Genomic DNA, 26902 nt, shown 5'->3' with positions numbered 1-26902 from the left:
GAGAGCCAACGCCTACGTGCGGCATCTTTCCATCCCACGCAAGCTAATTTGGGGGAAAATCCCCCCCCCGGGATTTCCACGGGGCCCTTTCTGCCTGAGGCTGCGCCGGCCCCGCGGCCCCCGTCGCCCATTCCCTCCTCCGCACACGAGGTGGCGCTTCGAGGCCCCGTCGGGCAGCCGTCGGGCAGGGCTGGGAGGCGACGGAGCCGAAGCGCCGCGCTTGCGCTCAGGAGCAGTGGCGGCGGCGTGGGCGGAGAGGCGGCTTCAGAGGCTAAAGGTCCTCAGAGCGAGTAGCGGCGGTGGCAGCAGCAGCAGCAGCAGCAGCAGGAGAAGCAGCGGCCGCGGGAGCCTTCGCTTTGTCGCCAAGATGCCGGCTGTGTCGAAGGGGGACGGGATGCGCGGACTGGCCGTCTTCATCTCCGACATCAGGAACTGTAAGCGCGGCAGCCCCGGACGAGGAGGAACTGGGGGGGGGGTCCCCCGTTGCGCTGGTAGTGGGGAGAGGAAAGGGAGGTCACTTGGGCAGGGGCCGTTAGCTATGGGGAGAAGCGGGGGGTGGGGAGGTATCTGGGGGGCCGGGGCGGCCTCTGTCGGGCGGGGCTCCTAACCCTAACCCGGCTCGCCCGAGTCTTGCGGTGACTTGCGATTCCTTTTCCTAGGAAAGGGCTGCTCGGCTCAGTATTGCGGAAGGGGGGGGAGCGGCGTCCCTTCTCCGTAGGGCTGGGGCGGCGTGGACTCGGATTCCTCCAGCAAGGAGGGGCCCTGTTTCCAAGGCTTGCGGACGTGTGTGTGTGGAGGGGTGGGGGGAGATGAGGGCATGCCTGTCAGGCAGGGTTGCATTGGGATCCTTTGCAGAAGAGAGTGAAGGGGCTTGTTTGCAATAGGATAGCGTGGCTGTTCAGGATGGGGGGATGGGGGGAGGAATTGTGGGGGGTCAAGATCCTGGATCCCCTTCTCCCTTAAAATGATCTGGTTGGCTGGCTGGTTGGCTCGCACGCTTACGGAAATCCCTAGTTGTCGTTTCTGAAATAGCCTTAGAGCTATGGTGGTGCTAATCCTGTATATTTTGATTTGGAAATCTGGGCTGGGCTGAATCAGTCTCGCCGGTCGGCTGCCTTTATAAAAGGTGTAGAGAGCCAGGCTATGTGCCAGTTCACATCCTGAAAAATGGGTCCCAAGGAAAGGTGCAAATGGTTCCTAATTTGGGTGGGGAGAAAGTATGAGAGGCGAGGAAAGAAATGCACTGGGACCAGTAGGATGGAGGTAAACATGAGTATTGGAAGCGAAAAAGGCAGCTGGTGTAGGAAAGGAAGTATTCCCCCCCCCTCCCAGGAAGTCTATGTATGGACCAGGAAACTTACTCCAGTATTATGAATATGCCTGTTAGTGGTGTCTTGTGTGCAGGAAAGCACAAAGCAGTAGGGCTGGTACAGTAAGAGAAGCTTTGGCTTCTCTAGTTCCAGCTCTTGTCAAAAATGTGGGTTTTTTAAAAAGCTGTCTCCCTAAAAATGGCCACTAGCACCACACGCTAGAATCTCTTGCTTTTTAAATCACTTACAATATGTATGTGCTGAAAACGAGTACTGAATAGCTTTCACTGGCCTACTGAAATGTGATCCATTTTAGAATAACCAAATGTAGCTGAGTTGGCCTGCCCCCAAACACATTTGTTGCCTAAATGACTGTTTTAATTCCAAAACAATAACAGTTGGAATGGCACAGGCTGAATTGCATGCGGTTAGAAGGCAAGTTAGTTAAATTGGTACAGTTTCTGTGTCTAGATAAGCCTGCAGTCATCTGAGGTTTTTGCAAATTCCCTGCTGCGTCCTAATCTTCTTTTGGCAGTGTGGCCACTGTCTTCAGGAGATACTTAAGAGCAAAGCTGGAGAGGCCTGTCTAAACTGGTGAACTGGCCAGTGTTAATCTTAAGAACAGTTTCAAGAATACTAATGGCCTTGTGTAGGTATGCCAGCACACACTCCACAGATACAGTATTTCCAACTTTGAGGAGAAAATTCTGTATGTTGCCTGTCAGAGATTACTGATGCTGCACAAATCTGTGTATAAATATTATTGTTACTAGAAAGAAGTTACCTGGTTCCAGGTAAAGATAACGGTAAAGGGTCCCCTGACCATTAGGTCCAGTCGTGACCGACTCTGGGGTTGTGGCGCTCATCTCGCTTTATTGGCCAAGGGAGCCGGCGTATAGCTTCCAGGTCATGTGGCCAGCATGACTAAGCCGCTTCTGGCGAACCAGAGCAGTGCACGGAATTGCTGTTTACCCTCCCGCCCGAGCGGTACCTATTTATCTACTTGCACTTTGACATGCTTTCGAACTGCTAGGTTGGCAGGAGCAGGGATCAAGCAATGGGAGCTCACCCCGTAGCGGGGATTCAAACTGCCAAGCTTCTGATTGGCAGGTCCTAGGCTCTGTGGTTTAATCCACAGTGCCACCCGCATCCAGGTACCTTAGAGTTATCTTTTAGTAACCTGGACGAAAAGGGATGATTTGATTCCTAGGGTGCTTCAAGAGAAGGCAGTTCCTCCATTAACCTAAGGCCAAATCAGGATGTACAACATGAAGTATCTCAAAGTAGTAGTACTTCTAGCACAGGAGTGTCACATAATGATGCCTAGCTATGTACTACTAGTTGATTTATTATTATTAGGGCAGTTCACAAGATTAAAAAGTAAATAAATCCTTGTATTCCACTTACATTAGCTGTTGCTGTAACAGAGTTTGCCACAGCTTCCATTTGACTGTGGGTATTAGGCACACTGAATCAACATACCCATCACCTGCAGAAAATACTAATACTAATGTTGCTGTGGGAAGCCACTGTTCAAAAGTGACCTTTCAGTCACGGAGCATATTGATGTTGGTTATGCTCTAGTGCTAGAGTACAATTGAGAACTATTGCCCAAATACCCAGTTTGAAGAAGCTTGTCTGCCCAGCCTGATACACAGCTTAGCTGCATTTTCATTTGTCAGTGCAGTTCTTGTTATACCTATTTGGAAGAAATTCCTCTTGACCTGCAGATGTAACAGACATAGTAGGACTTCAGTGAAACTTCCTTGTATATTTTGTGTGTATGTGTTGAGAAAATTGTCTCTTATCCTGCATACTAAGTGGAAATATATTGAGCTATTGGAATAAAATTATCAAAATGCTTATGTTGCCAACATGAATTCTTCATGTATAGTAGTTCCCCCCCCCCGAGGGGGATTACTTGAAGAAATGTTTCATAACATAAAGCTCATCTTCTGGGATCCATGTCCTGTGTTCTGTATTTTGATAGGCAGAGGGGAAGAGGCAGTGTTGAGTCAGACCACTGGATCGGCATTAAATTTTGACTTTATGCAGATCTGATGGTCTGACTCACCACTGCCTGTCAAATTGCAGCAGCAGGACATGAATCCAATATGATTAGCTCAACTGTAAGATTCCTTCATGCCCCCAACATATAAAAATCAAAGCTTAGAGGTTTATAGTAACCCAATCCTTTAAACAGAACATTTAAAATGCACATTTCAGCTACTTAATGCCTGGGGAGGGAAAGTGTCAAATTGGTTGTGTCTTCTATCTTCTGTATTGATTTGAAATATCCTTTAGATCACAACAAAAATCACACTGCACCTATGTGATGGGAAGCAGTAAAAATAATAACCTGCAGTGATTGTAAACTGGGAGAGGACAATTTTTTGTGGGCTTTTATTTTTAAATACAGTGGTACCTCGGGTTAAGAACTTAATTCATTCTTGAGGTCTGTTCTCAACCTGAAACTGTTCTTAACCTGAAGCACCACTTTAGCTAATGGGGCCTCACACTGCCGGTGTACTGCCACTGCACGATTTCTGTTCTCATCCTGAAGCAAAGTTCTTAACCCGAGGTATTATTTCTGGGTTAGCGGAGTCTGTAACCTGAAGCGTCTGTAACCCAAACATCTGAACATACCTTTCTCCTACTGAACCTGGTTCTTCATTTCTGTTCCTGCTAGTCAACTTCAATAGCTATATGTAATCTACTCATTCCTGAAGTTCCTGAGGCCCTGCTCCAAGCATCCCTTCTAAATGGAAGTGTGGAAGGTAACTGCTACAGGAGAGGACATTCTTGGTAGTGATGCCCTGGTTTTATATCTGCCTCCCCAGAGGGATTCACCTGGTGCTATCTTGATGGTCTTCTCATTGCTAGGTCAAGGCCTTTTTATCCACAAGAGTCTTTTCCTCTGGAAAGGATGCTTGTAATTGAGGTGCATGTAAGCAGCATGTTCCAAGCTCTTGCTTCATGCCTTTGTGGAATATATAACCAATATACTAAGTAAATATCTCTATTAAATCTAGATGTTATTAATGATATTAAAAATGTGTAATACGCTGAAGCTTGTGATTAATGCTGCAGTCCAATGTGGTGATAGGCATAATATAAAAGAGGGGGGAAATGTGTGTCTTAAACAGAAAACAGCTTTTTCTTGTGTTGCTTTGACTTTCAGTTCAGCTAATTTCAGCAACACGGATGGGTTTTGCAAGCGGAAAACAAACCACTCCGTGTACTCAGTGATGTGTTTATATAATCAAGGATTTGGTGGCTGACGTCCTGAAATGATATCCCCTGTTGATCAAGACACACAATTAATTCCACATTGTTCCATACACACTTCTTTGTCACTGTGGGCACCTTCTGCACACCATAATTAAGCACTTCCAGCTGACTGCAGAGAAGGCTGGCAATGCTTGTTTGTAACATCTGAGGCTCTGCTATGTCTGTGGCGAATTCTGAATTATCTTCCTGCCTTTTTACCTGACATACCAGGGTAACTATTGCTTATGCAGTAGATATCTATCATAGGGCACAAGTGATGGTTAGAGGAGGAGCTGAAGGCAGCTTTATAGTGTTTCCAGCTTTGGGTGGTATAAAACTATTGGGAACTAATAATTTTACACCTGTCTTGGGCCTCTGATTATCCCTAAAAGGGTAGGTAAAGTAACCTTGTTGTTAAAACTTGACGGCATTACTTTGCCTTTCTGTTAATGGTGCTCGTATAGAGTGGGGCAGCAGTTGTTCTCAGTAAGAAGTCTGGGAATATTCCAAAGAAACCTTATTCAGAACCCAGGTTTTTCTCTAAACACTGTAGTACCTGAAGTTGCAGCACTCACTAGGCACCGCTGCTTAGGATGTCCTCCCTTAGAGACTTCTCTGTAAGGCTCCCATGATGCATTGGCAGGTCCAATCCAGCTTTTGTGAGTAATTGGTGCAAACTGATAAAGGATTAGAATAATATGCACTGATCTCCCACTCCCTACAAGAACTCTAGTAGGTGCATTCTGGGCCAGTTGACTTTTTCCAGGTTGGCCTTAAGTAGCCCTACACAGATTGCATCTTGGTAATCTGCACCAAAGGGCACAGATGTCTGGGCCTAGGTCCAACCTCTACAAATCAGAGCACAGTTGGCAAATCGGCTGAAATTGTAAAATGTATGTTTGACACTCTGATTGCTGCCTGTTCCTGCTTTGCCCACAGTGTTTCTGAATGTTGAGTATGAGGAGAGAAAGCTGTATGGTTTTATCTGCCTGTCAGTGAAAGAGGCATGCCTCTGCAAAACCTGTTTGTTGAAGTGCTCTACCCTTGTGGCCCATGCAAATAAGAGAGTAGCACAAGAATAACTTCACTGATGTACTGTTGGTTAAAGTGTGTCTTCCTCAAAGTTGCCTCCATCTGAGGAGGAGAGGGGAACTAGCCCCATTGTATATCGGGTGTGTGTGTGTGGAGAGAAAGTCTCTTCCTTTAAATTCCTGGGAGTTTACCTTAGTGAAGACTTCACTTGGAAAAACAATATAACTCAGGTGGTTAGGAAGGCCCAACAGAGACTCCATTTTCTCAGGGTCCTGTGAAAGAACAATGTTAAACAACAATTTATGACCTCCTTCTACCGGTCCACAATAGAAAGTGTCCTCTCATATTGTATTACAGTGTGGTACGTTGGCTTGACAGCCACAGACAGAAAGTCTTTACAAAGGGTGGTGAACACAGCACATGATATCATGGGCTGTTCCCTGAGCCCACTAGATGACATCGCAAGGGACTGTTGCCTTAGGAGAGCGAGAAAAATTCTCAGGGACGATTCACACCCTGGCCAGCACCTCTTTAATCTTCTACCCTCGCGCAGGAGATAAAGAAGTATAATCAGTCATACCAACAGGCTAAAAAACAGTTTCTATCCGTGAGCTCTTAGGCTGCTGAACGAAAAATAAAATAGTGCAACTGACTTTGGGGTTGGTGTGTTGTGTGAAAAGCACACAGAGTGCAATGAGATTGAGTGTTTGTGTGGGGAGGAGGGAGGCTCGGTTAATTTCATTGTACACAGATTGTACATTGACAATAAAGGTATTATTATTATTATCTGTAGAAAACTCAAATCAAATAGCCCCCTTCCATAATTTGTATGTACGTATTCTTGGGCTCTCTGTGCATACTTCTCTTCTCCTTTTCTATACTTTGTTTGATTCTTGCAGTGGCTCTACTTAGAAATGACCATGGCTGGAGATAGAAATCAGATGAACCCCTTGCAAACTCTTCAAGGCATAGTGCTGTAAAGTTCCAAGTGGAGCCATCATCAGTACTGATGTCATTAAAACAAAACACTTGGTCCAATCCAAGGCCCTGTATTTCTGTATGTTGTGTGGGACAATAATGCAATGAATATGACTTATTCCTCTCAGGTAGCCATGTCAAGTTTCTACAATTCCTTACTGCAAGCTTTGGTAAATTGCCTCCTTGAGCATTAGCAGCTTCCTTGCTGGAGAAGGAGCTCCCCAAAGTGCTGATTGGTTATGCTAAAGCAGGCATGGCCAAACTTGGCCCTCCAGATGTTTTGGGACTACAATTCCCATCATCCCTGACCACTGGTTCTGTTAGGGATGATGGGAGTTGTAGTCCTAAAACATCTGGAGGGCCAGATGTTTTTTTGGGGTGGTGGGGAAGCAATGTAAAGCCTGTCACTTTAAATCTGCCCCTGAGGAATTGGGATACTTTGATTGGGTGTAGTCTGTCCAAATAAGCCTCCTCTTGATTTAAAGGGAATGTAGGTGACTTTTCTATTCTGACTTTCCTGAAAGCAAGTACCGTTGAACTCTTGACTATATAGTGTTGTGCTGTCAAATGCTTTAATTTTGCTGGATTGCTTCTGAAATTGTATGTTGCTGCTATCTTCATTGCAGTTGTTTGTTTTGTATGTGTGTGTTTTTTAATATGAAATTTCTAAGTTGCCTCAAGTTTTGGAGGAGTGAGGTATAAATGGAATCCCGCAGTTAGGGGATCCAGTGATGTGTTAACAGAGTTCTGCAATGGGGTATTCTGCCCTATCTTTGTACTGCATTTAGTTGTGTCTCCTTGAAAAGCAGCTCCTGAGATTATGGGACAAGGGAGAACTGGCAGAAATGGAGGGGTGGCTTTTGGTCAAGCAAGAAACTCTCTGGATCCCAGACGTAATGTATTCAAGTTGAAAAGCAACACGATGAACTCTTTCTCTCTTTTTACAGTAGAAAGGGTGTTAATAAGTCATTGGCTACTATTGAAAATGGTCATTATCTAGCTATGTGAAGGCTTGATTTGCCTGCCCTTTTGCAGTTGATTGTATTTGCACTACTGAGTTGCCAAATCCTTACAGAGGGAAATGTATGTGGTTGTAGACTGTCAAGTATTTTGTTCTATATCAGCTACTTTGCTTATTTCTGATCTTGCATCTACATCCTTATTAAATAGGCCACCTTAGAAATGGTAATTAAATCAAACTTTGTGTGTACGTACAACCAAAAGATTTTTACTTGACTGGCAACTTTGCAATATGTTTAAGTAAATGTGTTTTGTCAAGTAGTATTACCATAAACATGGATGTTGCTCCAGAAAGGTATCTTCCTTTCCTCTCCTCTACTCCCAAATTATATTCTCTTTGAGGCAGCCAAAGCAACAACAGTCAGTGATTGGTTTCAGTGTTTTTCTCCCTGCCTTGCTCCATTAAAAAGCAATTTTAATAAAGTAAGTTTGTGGCTAAAACGGGTAGCTCAGTAAATGAGGCATTTTGGATATATGGAAAACATAGATTATGCACCAGTTTATCACTATTGAGCAATCGGGACTCACAGACAGCTGGTTTTGAAGACGACTGGCTCTGGGATGGCTCAGGATTTCATGGCTGACACCATGACCATGGGGCTGTCCCAACAAGTCACTGGCCCAACGCATGTGGCAGGCCACATACAGGACTTTGTATCCTTAACTGGGTAGGAAGAGAATAATATGAAAGTGGGGGATATTGACACTCGTCCCTTGTCATGGTTGGATCACGTCCTGTTGAGATTTTGGCTTTCAGCACCTTTCCCCCTCTACAGAGGCAGGAGACCTATTAGGATAGTCCACTCTCAGGGTGATAGAGCCAATGGGTTTCCAGACAGCTTTGGGGGATTTTCCAGCTGATCTGACTGGTGTTCCTGTTGAAGCTCTGGCGGACCTCTGGAACATGGGAATGGCTGTTGACACAATGTTCCTGAGCTCCCTCTTCCATTTTGTGGAGCCTACTTGGCTCCCTGGTATATTCCAGAGCTTAGGGTGAGGAAACAAGCTGGGAGGTGTTTCGAACGTGAGTGGAAGAAAACTCTGTTCAAATGCAGTCAAACATTACTGAGGGCTCATCATTGAGCCTTCTAGTGGCAGTGGAGGCAGCAAAGAAGGCATACTTTGCTTCCTTCATTGCAGCCTCATTGTTCCATGTGGTGCAGCTTTTCTGGGTAGTGTGGGGCCTCTTACAGTCTGGCCTGAAGGAGGTGCCAGAACTGATGGTATCTCACTGTGACTTGTTTGCAAAGTGTTTTGAGAATAAAATTGCTTGCATCCATCAGGATCTTGATTCCATTATTGCTGCAAATGAACCTCAAGGGGTGTTTAGAGCACTGTCTAGTCCTGTTGCTTTGGATGAGTTTTAGTTGGTAAGGCTTGAAGATGTGAACAAGGTGCTTGGATCTGTCTGGATGACGACTTGCGTTCTGGACCCTTGCCCCTCTTGGCTCATAAAAACTACCAGAGAAGGGACAGCTGGTTGGGTCAGGGAGGTGGTTAATGCCTCCCTGCGAAAGGGTGGTTCTTGGCTGCTTGAAGGAGGCCGTAGTAAAACCACTCCTCAAGAAATCCTCCCTGGATCCAGAAAATCTATGGAATTACTGGTCAATGGCCAATTTCCTCTTTTGGAGCAAGGTTCTTGAGTGGGTAGACCAGATCCAGATGTTCTTGGAGGAACCTGATTTTGTAGGTCTGTTTCAGTTGGGGTTTAGGCCGAGTTTTGGCACAGAAACTGCTTTTGTAGCCTTGTATGATGATGTCTATTGGGAGAGACATAGGGGAAATGTGCCCTTGTTCATTCCCCTAGACCTCTCAGCGGCTTTCAATACCATCAACCATGGTATCCTTATGGAGCACCAAATCCTTTATAGTGATTCTGGTCCTGCTTGTATGGTTGTTTCTGCAGGGTGATGCTTGGAGAATGCTCTTCTGCCCCCATGGAGCCTTCAATGTGGGGTTCCTCAGGATGTGATTTTATCCTCTATGCTGTTTAACATGTACATAAAGCTGCTGAGTGGGATTATCTGTAATTTTGGAGTACATTGTCAGCAATTTACTGATGACACACAGCTCTACTTCTCCTTTATATCTGCTGGTGTGGCAGTGAATGTGCTGGACCGCTGTCTTGCCTCGGTAATGGAATGAATGAGAGCCAACCAACTGAAATTCAATATAGATAAGACTGAGGTGCTGTTAGTGGGTGATTCCCTGCTTGAGGTTCAGGTGGCCTCAGTGGTGCAGAGTGCCTTCCATCAGCTTTGGCTGGTGGCCCAGCTGCGTCCCTCTCTGGACAGGGACAGCCTAACTTCTGTTGTCAAACAGCTCAGAACCACAATACCTCAAGAACTGCCTCACCCCATATGAACCAACCTGGAACCTGTGATCATCATTTGAGACCCTTCTTCATTTGTCTCTCTGTGAGAGGTCTGGAGGGTGACAATTTAAGAATGGGCCTTTTCTGTGGTGGCTCCCTGTTTGTGAAATGCTCTCCCCAGGGAGGCTCACCTTAGGTGCTAGGTGAAAATGTTTCTTTACGACTAGGTCTTTGACTAATTAACTTTCTATGCCCTTTTAAATGGGAGGTTGGATATTGGTTTGTTTTTGTTTTACTATGTATTTTGTGTTCTCTTTTTGTATTTTTATGTTATGAACCGCCCTGTGCTCTCTGGATGAAGGGTGGTTTACAAATTTAATAAATAATAATATAAATGAAAATAGTGTGTTTTGTAAGAAACCTATGGTGTGTAAGAAAAATAGCTATAGTGACATGATGGAAGGACAAAACACTTCATACAAGTAAGCAATGCCTTAAAATATGGTAAAAAGGATAAATGGTACTTGGTAAGAATAGAGAATACACATAATATCATAAACTTGTACAGAACCGGGTTTTCTTTATCCAGGATTGGAGAGCAGAGCACTTTGTAGGAGTGATGCAACCATACTATTCGGTAGAATTTTTGAACATTTTAACTAAATACCCTCTGCTAGTGAGCTAATTCTAGCTCTAAATGCATCATGGTTTTTCTTTGATCTTGTTTGATCGGATGCTTCCCTTGACCTGGTACGAAGGGCAGCAAAACTAAATATTTATACTGGGGAAGCCATTTAGTCAGCATTCTCTTCTTGTTAGGTTGATCTCTTGAAGTGGATTGACTTAGCTTTTTTTTAACCCTCTTGCTAGACTTGGCCTGAACTCTGGCAGTTTTGTTGTTGCCTCTCAGTTCTGGGTGGGGAGTCACTAAACAGTTTTGCAGTGTTTTATGACTAGCACAAACTGCAGCTTTTTGTGGCTTTTGCCATGTTACAACTGGTTTGTTATATTTATATTTTTCATTTCTGCTATTTAATTTTCATTTAGAGGAAAACACCAAAGTGGCATTCAGCATATTAAAACAATACAACATTTTATTTATATTAAATACTTATAGACCACAGAGTGGCTGGGGAAACACAACCAGATGGCCAGGAAATAATAATAATAATAGCATTACTAGGTAACATAGCAATAAAATATTGCAAATAAAAGCACCCCCCCAAAGAGGAATAAGATACTGTTAATCTGTTTGGGAAACCCTGTTACAAATAGGAGTTTTTGGCAACCTCTCTTGGGCAACCGACCCTGCTCTTATCTCCTGAATAAACCTCTGAGCATTTAGGAATTTTCTGGATTCCAAAAGTCTCCAGCAGTAAGCCAACCAAATAGTCATCCCACCCACCTGGCATCCCTGCAGAGTTTTCTTCCCAAACCTCCCTAGGAAGTGGTCTGATCATGACAATTGGTTTACACAACCCTGCTGTATTCAGACCACACCCCTCATCCTCTGAGACCAAATCCATGTTAAGTTCTGCTCTGTGTGTTGGGCCAGTGACCAGCTGAGACAGCCCCGTGGAGTGGGGGCCAGGTGGGCAAAGCTAACTCAGATCAACTCTGCCCAGTTTACCCACTCAGATCTCAGTAATGCACGCCAGTCCAGTTCCCTCACCCCCAAGTCGTGGATGAGTGAGATCCTAATATGGACCAACCTGGAATTCAGTAACAGAACCACCAGTGTAGGGGAGCACAGTGGAATTTGCTCTTGGGAAAGGGGCTGGAGAAGGGAACAAGGCACAAACCATTGAAATTCCGCCTTCCACAATGACCCACCCCTGCACTGTTGCCATATTTCCCTCTGCTTGATATCACTGAAATAGGGACCCCCCCATTGCCCAAATGTAGCCTCCCTATCATGCATTCTATTAGACTCACCACTAGAATGATGAATAAACAGCAAGAACATCGGGCATTGGTACTGTCAGGAAACACTGGAGTTTTCATATGCCAACAGACACACTTCACTCTAAGCAAGTGACATTGATGGGAATTGTGCGTGTGTGTTGTGGTGTTTGTGAACAATCTGGAAAGGTGGGCTTGTATATCACACTGATTTTTCACTTGTGTTCTGGGCCACTAAGTGACCCAGAACAGTACCAGGGGCCAGCTCTGTGAACAGCTTTTGCCTTCCCAGGGGCCTGTGGTCTTAAAAATAGCTTTCCCCCTCCAAGGCTTGGTTGAACATATCATTTGAAGTTAATTGTGCAAAAAAGAGAACCCTCCAAGGGCAAGTGCATTTTTTGAAAAAGGAGAGAGTTAAGTATAGCTCCACTGTAAACCTGGTAGCTTTATTTATTTGTTTTTGTCCTGCAGCCTTGCTGATTTAGGCTTGAACACTGAATTTTGGCTGAACTGAGCTGTCATGAATTTCTCCACACTTATTAGCTTGTTGTTAAAAAGGGATTGGCCATCTGTAACAAAAACAAGAGGAAGCTCTGTGGTGCAGTAATCTGCAGGGAGCACATCACAAAGATAATCCTCTGCTGCTGAGAACAAATAAGGCAAAATAAACCACAAAGGCGTGAGGGAATGACTTGTCGATCAGACTTTGGAGAATGTTATTTCTAAAATTAACGAAGTCGGCTTGAATAAATAAGAAAGTTGGGGTTATCACTTGTGTACTACGTGAATTGGAATGGGAGGAAGTGCTGTGTTTAATAGCTGCAAGAGCCAGACTTGGTTGGAAGGACCTGGTTTTGTTCTGTTTTGTGTTTCTTTGTGTGTGCATGCAGTGACTGGTTTGTGCTTTGCCAAAAGGACTTTAAAGTGGGTGGGAAGAAACCTTCTCGCAAAACCTTTCCCATGAAGGTGATTCTCAGGGATGGGATGCAACTCTTTGGCCCCTCAGATCCCTGCTTCACCATTCCCTCTTCTGCCAATATTTAGACTTGTGAGTGATATTTCTTAGGTAGCCATAAGAGAGGACCCCAAGGTTTGTGGATGTGCCAAATATATTTCCCATATTTTTCCAAATATATTCCCCCCCCCATATATTATGGAAAACCCTAAGGTGGGCAGGCTTTATGTTTCAGGATCCACTGATTTTATATTTATTTTATATTTTTATTTTACTTGAGATCCTCTGATTTGAGCCCCTGCAAAAGACATACCTGTAGAGCTAAAGATTTTGGGCCTTAGAATTTGTTTTGAATACCAGAATGGAAGGGAGCTCACAGTCTTTACACACAAAAATCTTCTCTCTCCTTCTACCTCCCAGTTGTTTACCAACGTTCCTCAAATCACCTAGAGATCAGAGATCTGATTTGGATGACTTAGAAATTAATAGTGAACATGATGCCTTCAAGTGATGAATCTCACTATGAACACACAAAGCCAGAGATGCTCTGGCTTTATTTGCATCTTCAGATACTTTAAAAATTGGAACTACAGTACATTTTGAGGAATTTGCTGTGGCTTACAAGGACTTGAGTGTTTTGGTTTCTTGCCCCCCCCCCCCAATTTTGTGAAAGTGAATACAATGATGCCTTTTAATCGTATATCTAACTTGGCTAATTCTGGCAACATTGTAGAAAGAGGGTTGCTGGGTGTTCCTATCTATCTAAATGACTTTTCAAAGGAAGCCTTCTGTTAATCAGGGTTAACCCTGTTTTCAGGGTTTGAAGGACGGTAGGGAAGGGGGAGGATAGTTAGTGGCATAGCATTTTTGTTTCCCTTTCATGTTAATGTAGGGAAATGGGGGGCAGAACGACTAAATATACAGAGGGTAAATGGCATAAATGCCTGACTTAATGCTTCCCATCTGGTTCTTATGCAAATTCTAAGAATTATGTATTTATTGCATCTGTCAACCAATTAAAGAAAGCTTAGCTGATTATCTGATTAAATTGCACAGGAGAGAACTGACAATAGTTTATAGAGAGGCTGACGTTGAGATGCATTGAGTGATGCCTTTGTGCTGGCAGGAAAATCCTTCCATTTGCACAAGGAGGAGCACCCAGTTCCCGTCACCTCCTGCTACCCTGGGTGCCCTACCACGTACTGATCCTGAGAGTCCAGGATCAACCTTTGTGGGGGGCATGCAGTAGGTAGGATGTAATGTCCAAAATTGTGTGCCACACCTTGAGCAAGGAGTGGCACAACTCTTTGTTCTTAAATCAGTGCTTCCCAATTACTGCGAACCCCCTGTTTTTCAAAAGCCAAGCCATAGCCCCCTACTTTGGATAATGTTGATGTATCTATGGTAGCTCCCTAACTAGGAACCACTGCTTTAGACGATGGCCAAGTGCTATAGCAGTCCTAATTTTGCAAGAGGTGTCCTCCAGTCTCTTGCGCACAAGGAAGGTACGCATCTCTTTAGAAGATGCTTGTCACATCTGTAGCTTTTGTAAGTGCAGTGGTACCTTGGTTCTCAAACTTAATCCGTTTTGGAAATCCATTCCACGCTTTCCCAAATAAAGTAATGCAAAACAGATTAATCCATTCCAGACTTTTAAAAACAACCCCTAAAACAGCAATTTAACATGAATTTTACTATCTAACGAGACAATTGAGCCATAAAATGAAAGCAATAATGAATGTACTGTACTATAAAATAAATAAGACAGTATCGCAGATGATAAAAATTTAAATTATTATTTTTCTTACCTGCACTGATGATAGTCATTGTTTGGATGGGGGGGGGGCTTTATCCATATCCGCAGTCACACAGTCAATCAATCAGTTGCTGAACTCGGTTCCACACAGTCACAAAAACAAATTAACCGAAAAATCCTCAAAAACAAAAAAACGCAAAATAAATAGCAAAAACAAAAGTGCCAAACTTAATCCGTTCCGGAAGTTCATTTGACTTCCAAAATGTTCGAAAACCAAGGCGCAGCTTCTGATTGGTGCAGGCGCCCTGGAAACAATAGCCGACAACCACATCAGACGTTCGGCTTCCAAGAAACATTCAAAAACCAGAACACTTACTTCTGGGTTTTCAGTGTTTGAGAACCAAGGCATTTGAGAACCAAGGTACCACTGTACCTTTAATTTTGAAATCTGCTGCCTGATTAGTTGGAGATACCTATTATTGACAAACATGTTTTTAATGGTTTAATTAAGTAGGACTGCACTGCTAGGATTTTTGAAAATATTTTTACTGCTTTTAATGGAATTATTCCATTAAAATAGTGCAATAGTGGCTGCCCACTATGTTGGGGCAGTGACTTGATTCTCTTCCCCTTTTGTCAGTTCTCCATGAGTAGACACATTTCCTTTCTGTCATGGGTATTTTATTGACTTTGTGTGCGTGCCTCATTGGTCACCCATTGCATTTTATGCATGCCAAGGGGACGCTCTTGGTCCTTGGGGATCCAGTCTGTATGGTGGGAAGTCCGCCTTCCACACCTGCATACTTGTCATCCTACATGGCATGGTGCTCCTCTGTTACACCTGCATGCTAACACTTCTTCATTTTGTGCATGAACATGAAGAGAGATGATGTGCATCATTCCATGGGTCTTCACATAACAGCTGATTCTTCTTGATTGGCTCATGTTGTCAGCTGACATTCTGCCCCCTAGATCATAGCTGGAATGAGTGTTTAGATGTAAAAATACTTTAAGTCATCTTTGGCAATTCTGTCATCAAGTAACAATGATGTTATTCTTTCAAAGTTGGCCCATGCTGCTGCCTTGCCTCTGCTGCACCTGCCTCTTCAGAAATCTTGTGTTTAGTCACTTTGGTCAAGAACTACCATATTTGTGTGCATGAAAAAGGATTCCCTTACTTATATCCCAAAAAAGGGCTTTCCAGGCTTGTTGTTCAGCAGAATATCTTTGGGGTTTTAATTTATTAGTCTTTCAATGAGTCATGTATATAGTATTGTAGGCACAAAAGGAAGCCGTTTTTAAAAATACTACACTCTGAACTGGGTTCTTTCTATGTATTTTCAGGTAAAAGCAAAGAAGCTGAGATAAAAAGAATAAACAAAGAATTGGCAAACATTCGGTCAAAGTTTAAAGGTAAGTTAACTGGTACATTGTTGCAGTGCTATCTGTTCAAAACAAGAATTTATTTTCATGAATAAAGTGATACAAGAGCACAAACAAATGAAGAACAAGGGTTCAGACTCACATAGGCATTTAGAATTATCAAGTTGGAAGGGATCACAAGGGTGATCTAGTCTTCTGTCCTGCTACCGCCTCTGATCAAACAGATTTTTGACCAGGAAATGTGGTTCAGATAGTTTCTGGTGGTTGCCGAACTATGAATATTGTCCAAGATAAAGGCAAGGAATTTGAGAGCCAGTGTGGTGTAGTGGTTTAGAGCGGTAGTCTCGTAATCTGGGGAACCGGGTTCGCGTCTCCGCTTCTCCACATGCAGCTGCTGGGTGACCTTGGACTAGTCACACTTCTCTGAAGTCTCTCAGCCTCGCTCACCTCACAGAGTGTTTGTTGTGGGGGAGGAAGGGAGAGGAGAATGAAAGCCGCTTTGAGACTCCTGAAGGGGAGTGAAAGGCGGGATATCAAATCCAAACTCTTCTTGTCTTATTGGATTCAAAACAGAACTGTGGCTTTATTACTGAAGAATATGCTGTTATCCATGTGCTGAGCAGTTGACTACAACCTTGTAAATAAGTAAACAAGCAAGTTTAGGGCAACTAAAATATACAGGAATTCTTTTTTATACCTCTAGCTTGAAAGTGTAATAAGCTTTCCTGACAGTTTACACAGAGATGTGCAGATGAATGCTCTGCAGGCTTGTGTTACTGGACGTCTGTGCAGGCCCTGCAGATATCTCTTACCTCAGTTACTGTGGGGCTTGAATAGAAAGGTTCAGAGTAATGATTCTCAATAGTCAGAAGCTCTCTGGCATGTGAGTTAAATACAGTAAACTGTTTTGCAATCCCAAAGTAGTTGATTATTACTTACTTCCCGCTGAGAGCTCAACTTGCCTCCAGTTAAACACTCCTGTGTTACTTTTCTACCCAATAAGCAAAACATTCAGATCTCATCATAAAGCAAAAAAAAAAAAAAAAAGTTAAATATGTACCGTATTTCTTTCTATTTAACTGCTGGTTGTTGCAGCATATTCTGTGTTCTGTGGTCCATTGATTTCTATCCATAGTGATTTCTAGAAATGTCTTCTGGCTTTTTGAATGCTGTCTAATGCAACCCACCATTTTCTTTCAGTAAGTTTGGAGGTGTATTTTGCACTTCTTCTTTTTAATTACATACTTTTACCTGCTTCTGCAGCTAAACGCTGTCCAAAGTGGCTCACAATGAAGCCTTAAAAAACCAGCAATGCCAATTATTAAAAACAAACTCCAGTGTAATAAATGACACAGCAGTAATACAACCCAGTCTTGCTGTGTGTTTTTTTGTAGAAGATAGGCCATGAGGTGCAGTGTCTTCACTTTCCTGTGATAAGAAAACATTTCCTAAAAACACTGCTTGGAAAAGACGATAATGGTTTGTCTCCTGGTGCAGATGCTACTATCTGCTGGATTAGGTGTTGCCCTTCTTATAAAAGAATGCTGATCTCTGCTCCATTAGAAGTGAACAAGCCATTTCCTGCCAGCCTTGGCTGAACGAAGATGTCTGTCCGTATTTGAAATCTTGGGTATCTGCATTGTATTGGTAGAACAGTGGTATTACAATTTTTTTGCTACCATGCTCCAATATAGAAATTAACAAGGGTCTGATCTGAACATGCAGTTTTGGCCACAACCTTTAGAGCTGTCTTTTATGGACAGAAAGATGTGCCTGCTGAGTACAAAAACCCTCATACACTCCAGTGCACCTGGGGATAATTATGGACAGCTGTACTGATCAGTACTACCGGAAACCTGTGTCCTTTGGGATTCATAGGCAGCATCCGAATTAAATGTATATTGGAAATCTGCTGCCACTTCTAGTGGCTAATTGGCTTTCTTCCATCATGTCATTTAGATTGTTTACGTAGAGCTAGCTTGTTAGAATATGTCATCCTAACTCCCTGTACACATAAGCAGATGAAGTCCTGCATGTCAAGAGACGAGTCCTGGGTAAGTAAACATTCTAAGGGAGTCAGCACTGCTCAACAGTGCTGCTTCATAAAATATTTCAAGAATTATGACCTCGATCAAGTGTAGCTAATGTGGTTCCCTCTGTATGTTGTGGGCTTAAGCTCCCATCATCTCTGACATCTGATCATGCCAGCTCTGGCTGATGGGAGTTGGAATCCAACAACATCTGGAGGGCGTTGCATTGGATGTCTCTGGACTAGATTCTTGCCTTATGAGATCAGCTGAGAGCAGAGACCTTTTTGATAACTTGTCAAATTGGTTAGGACACCAGACTTCAAGGAGTAGTGATCAGAAGCAAAGTTTACTTCTTAACCACACAAGTTAGGTCATCTGAGCAGACTCACTTTGGCTTGTTTAAAACAAACTGGCTTCAAACAATGAGTTACAATGCTGGCATGTTTTTAAACAAGCCATGGTTTAGGTTCAGATGACATGATAAACAGTGGTTAATAGAAATCAGAAGTGAAAACTTCCAAAATCCTCTGGGCAGCCATACTGCAGGGGGATCCTGTGAGTCCCAGGTTCGCTCATCACACTAAACCATTATTTGTAAAAGCATTATTAAAAGCCTCAATTAAGTACCATGTTCAGATGTCATGCTCAACCATTATATAGTGTTATGTCTATTTCAGACATTTTAGAATGCTTTCAAAACTCGTGTAAATTCATTATTTCATTTCCCAGTTTCTGCTAAGACAGTTAAACCTTAGTGCTGACGTAATACTCTAAAACAGAGAGGAGTGTTCATTTAATACAGGTTATGGCAAACAGGGACGCGGGTGGCACTGTGGGTAAAACCTCAGCTCCTAGGACTTGCCGATCGCATGGTCGGCGGTTCGAATCCCCGCGGCGGGGTGCGCTCCCGTTGCTCGGTCCCAGCGCCTGCCAACCTAGCAGTTCGAAAGCACCCCCGGGTGCAAGTAGATAAATAGGGACCGCTTACTAGCGGGAAGGTAAACGGCGTTTCCGTGTGCGGCTCTGCCTCGCCAGGGTAGCTTCGTCATGCTGGCCACGTGACCCGGAAGTGTCTGCGGACAGCGCTGGCTCCCGGCCTATAGAGTGAGATGAGCGCATAACCCTAGAGTCTGTCAAGACTGGCCCGTACGGGCAGGGGTACCTTTACCTTTACCTTTGTGGCAAACAGCATGAATGAACATTCTAATCATTTCAGTACTTGTTTATGAGACACTTTGGTCCCACTAGAGCAGTGGTGGCCAAACTTGGCCCTCCAGCTGTTTTTGGACTACAACTACCACCATCCCTAGCTAACAGGACCAGTGGTCAAGGATGATGGGAACTGTAGTCCCAAAACAGCTGGAGGGCCAAGTTTGGCCACCACTGCACTAGAGTGTCTGTAATAATCTGGATGTTGGGACTATTTGTGTCAGTAATTTGCCTTGTATTGGTGCAGATCACTCAAGGCAATGCAAGGTCTTTGAAAACTATGGCCTGTACTGCTGCAGATAGCTTTATTAAACAGTTCCATAAGACTGGGCTCGAGTTGCCTAAAGTGAAGGTTTAGATACAGCAACTTCATCCATGCAAACACAGATGTTGCCTTTATGTATTTGGTTTTAAAATGTTAATTATGCCCTTAAAGCAATAGCGAGTAAACAACAAATCTAAGACTTGGAAAATACAGCAGCCACTTCCCAAACTTACTGACTTTGTAGTCTGACCAAGGGGCTGTTTCACAGGACTTTATCGCTGCCACACCCAGTTTTCTTTTTCTTTTTTACTGTATTTTTATTAAAGATTTTCTTTTTTTAAAAAAGATTTTTATTAAAATTTCAAAAAATTATATAAAAACAAAACAAAACAAAAATACAAAAATACAAACAGACAAGAATAAAAAACAAGTATACTTTCAATCCCTTATTTTCTTGTAACTTACTTCCCCGACTTCCTCATACCTCCCCTTTCTGTATTCCAGTTTCTAATTTATTGATTCAGCAAATCCTTTCCCTTAATTTTCATTCAATTTTTGACCTTTCTTTTCTTTTTACTTATCCATTACAGCTGGAAACCACGTAAATTCTAAACCAGCGTCATACTAACATTCATTAATTTTGCAATGTTTCTTAAGATAATCCTTAAATTTCTTCCAATCTTCCTCCGCTGTCTCTCTCCCCTGGTCTCGGATTCTGCCAGTCATTTCTGCCAGTCCCATGTAGTCTATCACCTTCATCTGCCATTCTTCCAGGGTGGGTAGGTCTTGTGTCTTCCAATACTTCGCAATAAGTATTCTTGCTGCTGTTGTAGCGTACATAAAGAATGTTGTATCCTTCTTTGGCACCAATTGGCCGACAATACCCAAGAGAAAGGCCTCTGGTTTCTTCAGGAAGGTATATTTAAATACCTTTTTCAGTTCATTATATATCATTTCCCAGAACGCCTTAATCTTTGGGCACGTCCACCAAAGGTGAAAGAATGTACCTTCATTTTCTTTACATTTCCAGCATTTATTATCAGGCAAGTGGTAAATTTTTGCAAGCTTGACTGGGGTCATGTTTATTAAAGATTTTCTTGGTTTACAAAAGTATATACAATCTCTCTCTCTCTCTCTGTCTCTGTCTCTGTCTCTGTCTCTCCCCCCAGTAACATTTTTTACAGATCAATTTCATTTGTTGAGACATTAGGAAGAAGGGGGAGGGGGAAGATGGGTGGGGTCAGGTGGCGATGTTTCTATTTTGCTTAATGTATGTGTGGGGTTTTGTGTCAGCGTCGCTTGTGCAGGTTCTCTGCTATTCACTTGTGTTCCTTTGGTGGTGAGAGAGGTTGGGGTTGGCCTAGGGCCACACCCAGTTTTCTGACTGGTGCTTCGTTGTGATACAGGTGCGCGCAAACCCTTGCTTGTCACATCAACACTCTTTACGGTTTTTTAAAAAGGTATATGCCTAATATCTGAAGTGGTTTACAATAGCTGACCATGGCAGTGCATATCCCCTTCTTTGCTTACAACACCATTACTGCATCCCATTCAGGAAAAAGCTAGGCTGCAGTGCATACCATACACCTGAAACACATTCTTCCTCTAAAGAATCCTGAGAACTGTAGTTTTTCCATCACAGAGCTATAATTCCCAGCACCCTTAAACCACAGTTTTCAGGATCCTTTGAGGAGTAGGGGAGAGAATATGCTATGCAGCCTTAGAGTGTCACATATGTGTATAAAATCAGGAGCAGAAGGCAAACAGAGCTAAGGCTTCTTAACCATTTCCTCTCAGGCTATTTCCCCACCTACTCAGTCAGTTCCTCTCCCCTCCCCACCCCGTGTCCTTTTCCTGCTAGGGCTAGGAGCAAGTACCTGGCTAACCACCTGCTTTCTGTAGCAGCATCCTACAGTGGCTCTTCATGTTAAAATACACACAATGGAGGGAGATTACATGCTGCTCCATGGCTTCCAGGGGGTTTGCTGCTCTAGAAGTTGTCTCACACACATTAACATGCATGAACAATGCTGGTTTGAAATGAATTCATGTGCAACTTTAAAAAGCTGTTCTAAAAGGATAATGGTATTACTGAGCACCAGACAGTTATTTATAACTTAAGAGCAGAAGTGTTTTGTGGTGGTCAGGTCATTCAGTATTTTGATTCTCAAATGTTTGTTTGGGTTTTAAAAAGCCATATTTGCATAGGCTAAACATTGCATCTCCATCTGTAGTAGTTTCTCAGCAGCTGAAGATGCGTCTCTCCCCTTGCACCTCCTTTGCCTTAAATACAAATTTCTGTCGGTCTGCCCTGAATTCTGAGAGCCTGATAAAGTTACTGTAATGATCAAATTCATCATGGGGGAGGGATATTGGGGGGTTTTTTTGGGGTGGGGGGAGGAGAGTCATTGTTTCATGACTAGATGTCTAGCCCTAAATGTAGAATATGTCTCAAGGCTTCACTTTACCTCCCATCGTAGAGCCTTTTGCTTCTTTCTTCTGACACTGCTCAAAGGATGAGCACTGAAAAGTTCTAAATTTATTCAGTGTCAGTTAAGAACAAAGCCAGCTTGGCTTAGTCAGACAGAGGTTTTCAACCTTTTTGAGTCCACAGCTCCCTTGACCAACTACCTTTGTTCTGTGGCTCCCCTCTGGGGAAATGCGTTCCAAGCCTCAGGAGCCCAGTTATGTCACCCCTTGTCTGCAGAGCCAGCAGCCCCTCACCCCTTTTCGAACACCCTCACTTGTGTAGTGTTCCCCCAGCCTCCTCTCCTCTCTCCCCTTCTTGGGAGTCCTCTGGGCAGCCGTTGCCACTGTCCCTTGTCTCTGAGCCACCCCCCACCCAAGTGAGTTGCCTCCCCCCCCTTCGGGCCTGGGAAGAGGATGCCCCCAGGCTTAGTGGCCCGAAAGGGACAGAGATGTGAGAGGGCATCAGAGGAGGGAGGAAATGAACTACGGTCAGAGTCCAGTGTTGCCTATGGCACCCCCAGGGTGCCTCGGCACACTGGTTGAAAACCCCTGGCTTCGTGGATGTCTGCTAGTGGGTCAGTGAAAAGGCCTTTCTGTGATCCCTAAAAGCAAACTCATTAAGTGGATGAGAAATGCTAGTTTATACATCCTGCTTGGGAACAGGGACATGGGTGGTGCTGTGGTGTAAACCACTGTGCCTCTTGGGCTTGCTGATCAGAAGGTCGGCGGTTTGAATCCCCATGACAGGGTGAGCTCCTGTTGCTCGGTCCCTGCCAACCTAGCAGTTCAAAAGCACGCCAAAAAGTGCAAGTAGATAAATAGGTACCACTCCGTCGGGAAGGTAAACGCCGTTTCCGTGCGCTGCTGTGGTTTCAGTGTTCCGTTGCGCCAGAAGCGGCTTAGTCATGCTGGCCACATGACCTGAAGAAACTGTCTGAGGACAAACACCGCCTCTCTTGGCCTGTAAAGCGAGATAAGTGCCGCAACCCTAGAGTTGTCTGCGACTGGACTTAACTGTCAGGGGTCCTTTACCTTTTGGGAACAGGACTTGGAAATCTGAAAACAATTTTTGTGACATTAGTATGTGACTCTCATGCGCCTGCCTAGTCTAGTTCAATACACAATGCTAAACAGAAGACTTGGATACAGAACTTGTCTTTTGGCATTTCCAAAATGCATGTTCTATATAATAAGTAATCCGTAGAAACAAAACTAGTAAGTAAATATTTGAGCATCAGAACAGGGGATGGAAAGTCAACAACTTCCAAAGGCACAGAAAAAAGAGTGAGGTATTAACTTGCCACTGCTGCCCTGGAGGAGGGGCAGGAAATAAATTTAATAAATAAACATATTAAATAGTAGGAGGGTGACAGAGCCACACTGGTTTCCAGCTGGAAAGCATTCCAAAACTGCATCAGAAAAGTCCTTCTACTTCATGGTGGCCAGCCTGGGCAATGTGTAAGGTGGTGTTTTCTGTGGAGCCTAACTGGTAGTTTCAAACTGAGAGGTACCATTTCACAGTGGAGGAGATATTCCTGGAGATAATTGAACCCCTGACAGTCTTAAGTCTCTCAGCCAACACGAGTATGCTTGTTTATACCCATCAACAATGCAGCAGTAGCTCTCCATGTGATGGAGGCAAATTGGCTAAGCATCATCACACACTGAACAACTTCCTCTTTATATATTGTATATTAAAGTAAACTACTGGTATGTGTTAACCTGTTATGGTCTTATTCTGCACTATGTCCAAATACAAGATAACCTTAATTTTCTTTATAGGTTTGGTTATGTTTCATCATGTTTACAATTTATAATATGCATGCCTTCGCTGACAGCTTTCTTGTCAGTTTTAAGTCTCATAAAAGGTCAAGCAAAGTGCTCACCTAAGATCCTCAATTACATATATATATATAGAGAGAGAGAGAGAGAGATGACATATTCCCCTGTTGAACAAACACAACACTACTTGTTACGTGTATGTTTCTGCAAGTGGCTACGCTTCAGAATACATCAGATTTGGAGAAATTGGATCCATAAACTTCTGTCATGCATTGGTTGAGTAAAAAGCATTGCTAGTTCAACAAAAGCCTTTCCAAGAAAAGGAAGTCTCCTTTGACCCAGTCATTGTGTCTGACAAATGCTGACTTGCATTCTCTTTCTTCCTGTTTCTCTTGTACTGATTTTAAAGCAACCGGAAACATTGCCTCTATCTAGCCACTTTATCTTTCTCTCACGTCCAGTTCTGAAACTCACTGTGTTGAGTCACAAAACTCATAATTCTGGAGGTTCTGGAGGAAAATGTGCTTTAATCCAAAGCATGGATATGTGTCATGAGATTTTCTTTGTACGTGGTCTGCCTTTTTACTGTACAAGCAAGATGCCAAAACAAGGACCACTAATGCCTATCTTTTAAAAAATGTGTTATTTTGCATTAGTAGAGGCAATTTCACCCTGTCTAATTTCTTGACTTGAAAGTAGTAGCTGTGCTGTAGTCTAGAGACTGAGGCAGTTGAACTTGCCTATGTGGGGGTGGGGGATATATATATATTTAGACTAAGCAAAGATGTCCTGGACATAAGGCATCCCCTGACATGTCTGTACTACTTCACCAATTATATTAGCTATGTAACCAGAAGGATGCTCTGTACATGCAGCCAACAATCTCTTGTATGTCTCTTCATGAAGAAGAAAAATTGCCGAGAGGCAAACGTGTCCCCATTTCTCCACAGCTGAATTTCTGACCCTGTTCTTGCGTAACAGTTTTGCTTGTTAGAAATTTGCACTGTATCTGAAGCTATAGTCCCAAGGTAAGGAGAGCTACATGGCTGATGTCTGGCATTGTTGCTGCCCATATCCTTAGCTCTTGTGTTTCACAGGTTGCCTAATGGGACATGCTGCCCCCCCCCCCCTGTTTTGAAGGTGGATTCACACATGCATTTTCCGGCCTAGTCCGCTGGGTGCTTCCTATTAAGCAGACAACCACAAACCCCCCTAGATCTGTTAAACATAGCCAGTTGAGTACAAGACACCAGCAGCTGTTGTTGCCTAATCATCGGATATAGGTGTCAGTTCAGCTTGCATACTCCTTTTCCACAGTGCTGCAATACCTAGCTTAAATGTGTGGTGATGGCATCTCCATGGGGCTCAGGGTGACATGCAGAAATAGTCACCCCAAAGACTCCTGATTTCTACTTCTGGCTGATCCAGCAACATGTTTGATACTTTTACTGTTCCATTTGAAGAGTTGTGTTGATGCATGGCATGAGTAAAGGTGGCACTGTAATAGATTGTTTGGGTGCACTTTTCTGAGGATGGGAACCGTTGAATGGATAACCAATTTTGAAAAGTGGGAGAGGGACTGTACCTCAGTGGTAGAGCACATGTTTGGTATGTTAGTAGGTCACAGGTTCAGCTCTACCTGGAGAAGCCAGAGACTGAGAGAGAATCGTATTTGAGACCCTGGGGCACCTCTGCCAGTTGGCATGGAAAATGCAGTAAGCTTCAGGCATTGGCATACAGCATTTTTTCCTTACGGCTTTTTATTTTATCTTTAATTGCTCACTAGGTGATAAAGCCCTTGATGGCTACAGTAAGAAAAAGTACGTCTGCAAGCTGCTTTTCATCTTCCTCCTGGGGCATGATATTGATTTTGGCCACATGGAGGCTGTGAATCTCCTGAGTTCGAACAAATACACAGAGAAGCAAATAGTAAGTCATGTCCCATTCATGCATAGCTTTGAGATATATATATATATACTACCCACTTCCCATATAATATTGGGGGTCAAGGGTGGGGACATTTTTCACCCTGAGGGCCATGTTTCCTTCTGGGCAACCTTTTGAAGGCCACATGCTGGTGTTGAGCAGGGCCAGAGGCAACAGTGGGTAGACCTACTAATGTGAATTACACCTTTGTGCAGTGGGCTAGTCTCTGTACGTGTGTACTCTCCTCTCTGCCCTCCATCTAGGCAAGTAAGAGGCATTGTCAGAATTCAAGGATGCATTACAGTCAGCAGGCACACAAGGGACACAAGTGGCAGCTGTCAGTGCTTGAAATGTATTTCACATTTGGCATCTAGGCATGTAGGGGTGCATCAGCAAAATATCAGGTGCAGCACAGCAGAACCTTCAAGCAGACGCTGATGCAGAATGTATAAAACCAGAGGTGGGGTATAAATAAATTATTATTATCATTATGGATTGGGATAATAGACAACATTAATCATTTCTTTCATTAAGTTAGAAAATAGGAATCTCTTGGTATTCAAACATAAGAGAAAATATTTCTAATACAGTATAGTACATGGTTAAAAAAATATATGGCTGTTTCAGAGTTTATAGGCTGTCCTATAAGCATCTGGTTTGAAAGAGAGATGCATGCTAGGGGCCCATCTCCCTTTCCCCTCTTAAAAGAAATAATCAAGCAGAGGCTGATTAAGGTGAACTATAAGCGATGAATAAACCAGCTAGGCTTCCTTATTTCTCTAGTTATGCACTAGAGATGTACACTACAGAGAAATCCCCCTGCACACATAAATTTTCCTCTTTCCAGAAATGTCTGGATCTCATCCAGTATGACTTTTAAATGCTGTGTTTTGATATGCATACATCAAAGCAGGATTCCCACCTGTCGAATTAATCTACATTTGGCTTTTATTTGTACGTACTTGGAGTGAAAACTGGCCGCATTGTGACATGTCTGGCTTTTAGGTGATGTCCTTAAACCATTATTCTTGAGAAGCCTGAATAATTCACAATCAGGAGTGGCCAGCACCGAGTGCAGGGTCTTGATCCTTCTCCCAAAGCAAATTCATCTGCCCCTGCATCCTAAATACCCATTGCTTTTTGGTGGTAGCAGCAAAAATAGGAGTGGGGAAGCATATCTGGTGCTGGGGTGGATGGAGTGGTTTAAGCATCTCTCTCCACCCTAGAGCCCTGTTGAGGATGCAGATTCTCCTATCCCAGGTTTCCATGGTCAGCCGATCATTTGACCGAGAGGGGGGAGA

At 43.5% G+C, this 26902-nt stretch overlaps 1 protein-coding gene across 5 annotated transcripts in view; it reads left to right on the top strand.

The window, feature by feature from the left end:
• Window positions 1–211: 211 nt before the first annotated feature.
• AP2A2 (adaptor related protein complex 2 subunit alpha 2) overlaps window positions 212–26902 on the top strand; it is a 59001-nt gene continuing 32310 nt past the window's right edge. The window contains exons 1-3 of one of the 5 annotated variants that reach the window (XM_053394505.1): window positions 212–434; window positions 15882–15950; window positions 25462–25604. In XM_053394505.1, the coding sequence (XP_053250480.1) occupies window positions 368–434; window positions 15882–15950; window positions 25462–25604 (279 nt within the window). In that variant the 5' untranslated portion in view covers window positions 212–367. The remainder of the gene's footprint in view (window positions 435–15881; window positions 15951–25461; window positions 25605–26902) is intronic. The other 4 variants (XM_053394512.1, XM_053394520.1, XM_053394530.1 and 1 more) reach the window with 4 other exon arrangements.

Source organism: Podarcis raffonei, chromosome 1 (assembly GCF_027172205.1).
Source record: "Podarcis raffonei isolate rPodRaf1 chromosome 1, rPodRaf1.pri, whole genome shotgun sequence".
NCBI classification, from domain to species: Eukaryota; Metazoa; Chordata; class Lepidosauria; order Squamata; family Lacertidae; genus Podarcis; species Podarcis raffonei.
Note: the sequence above shows the minus strand (reverse complement) of the source record. Positions and strands in the feature narration are given on the sequence as shown.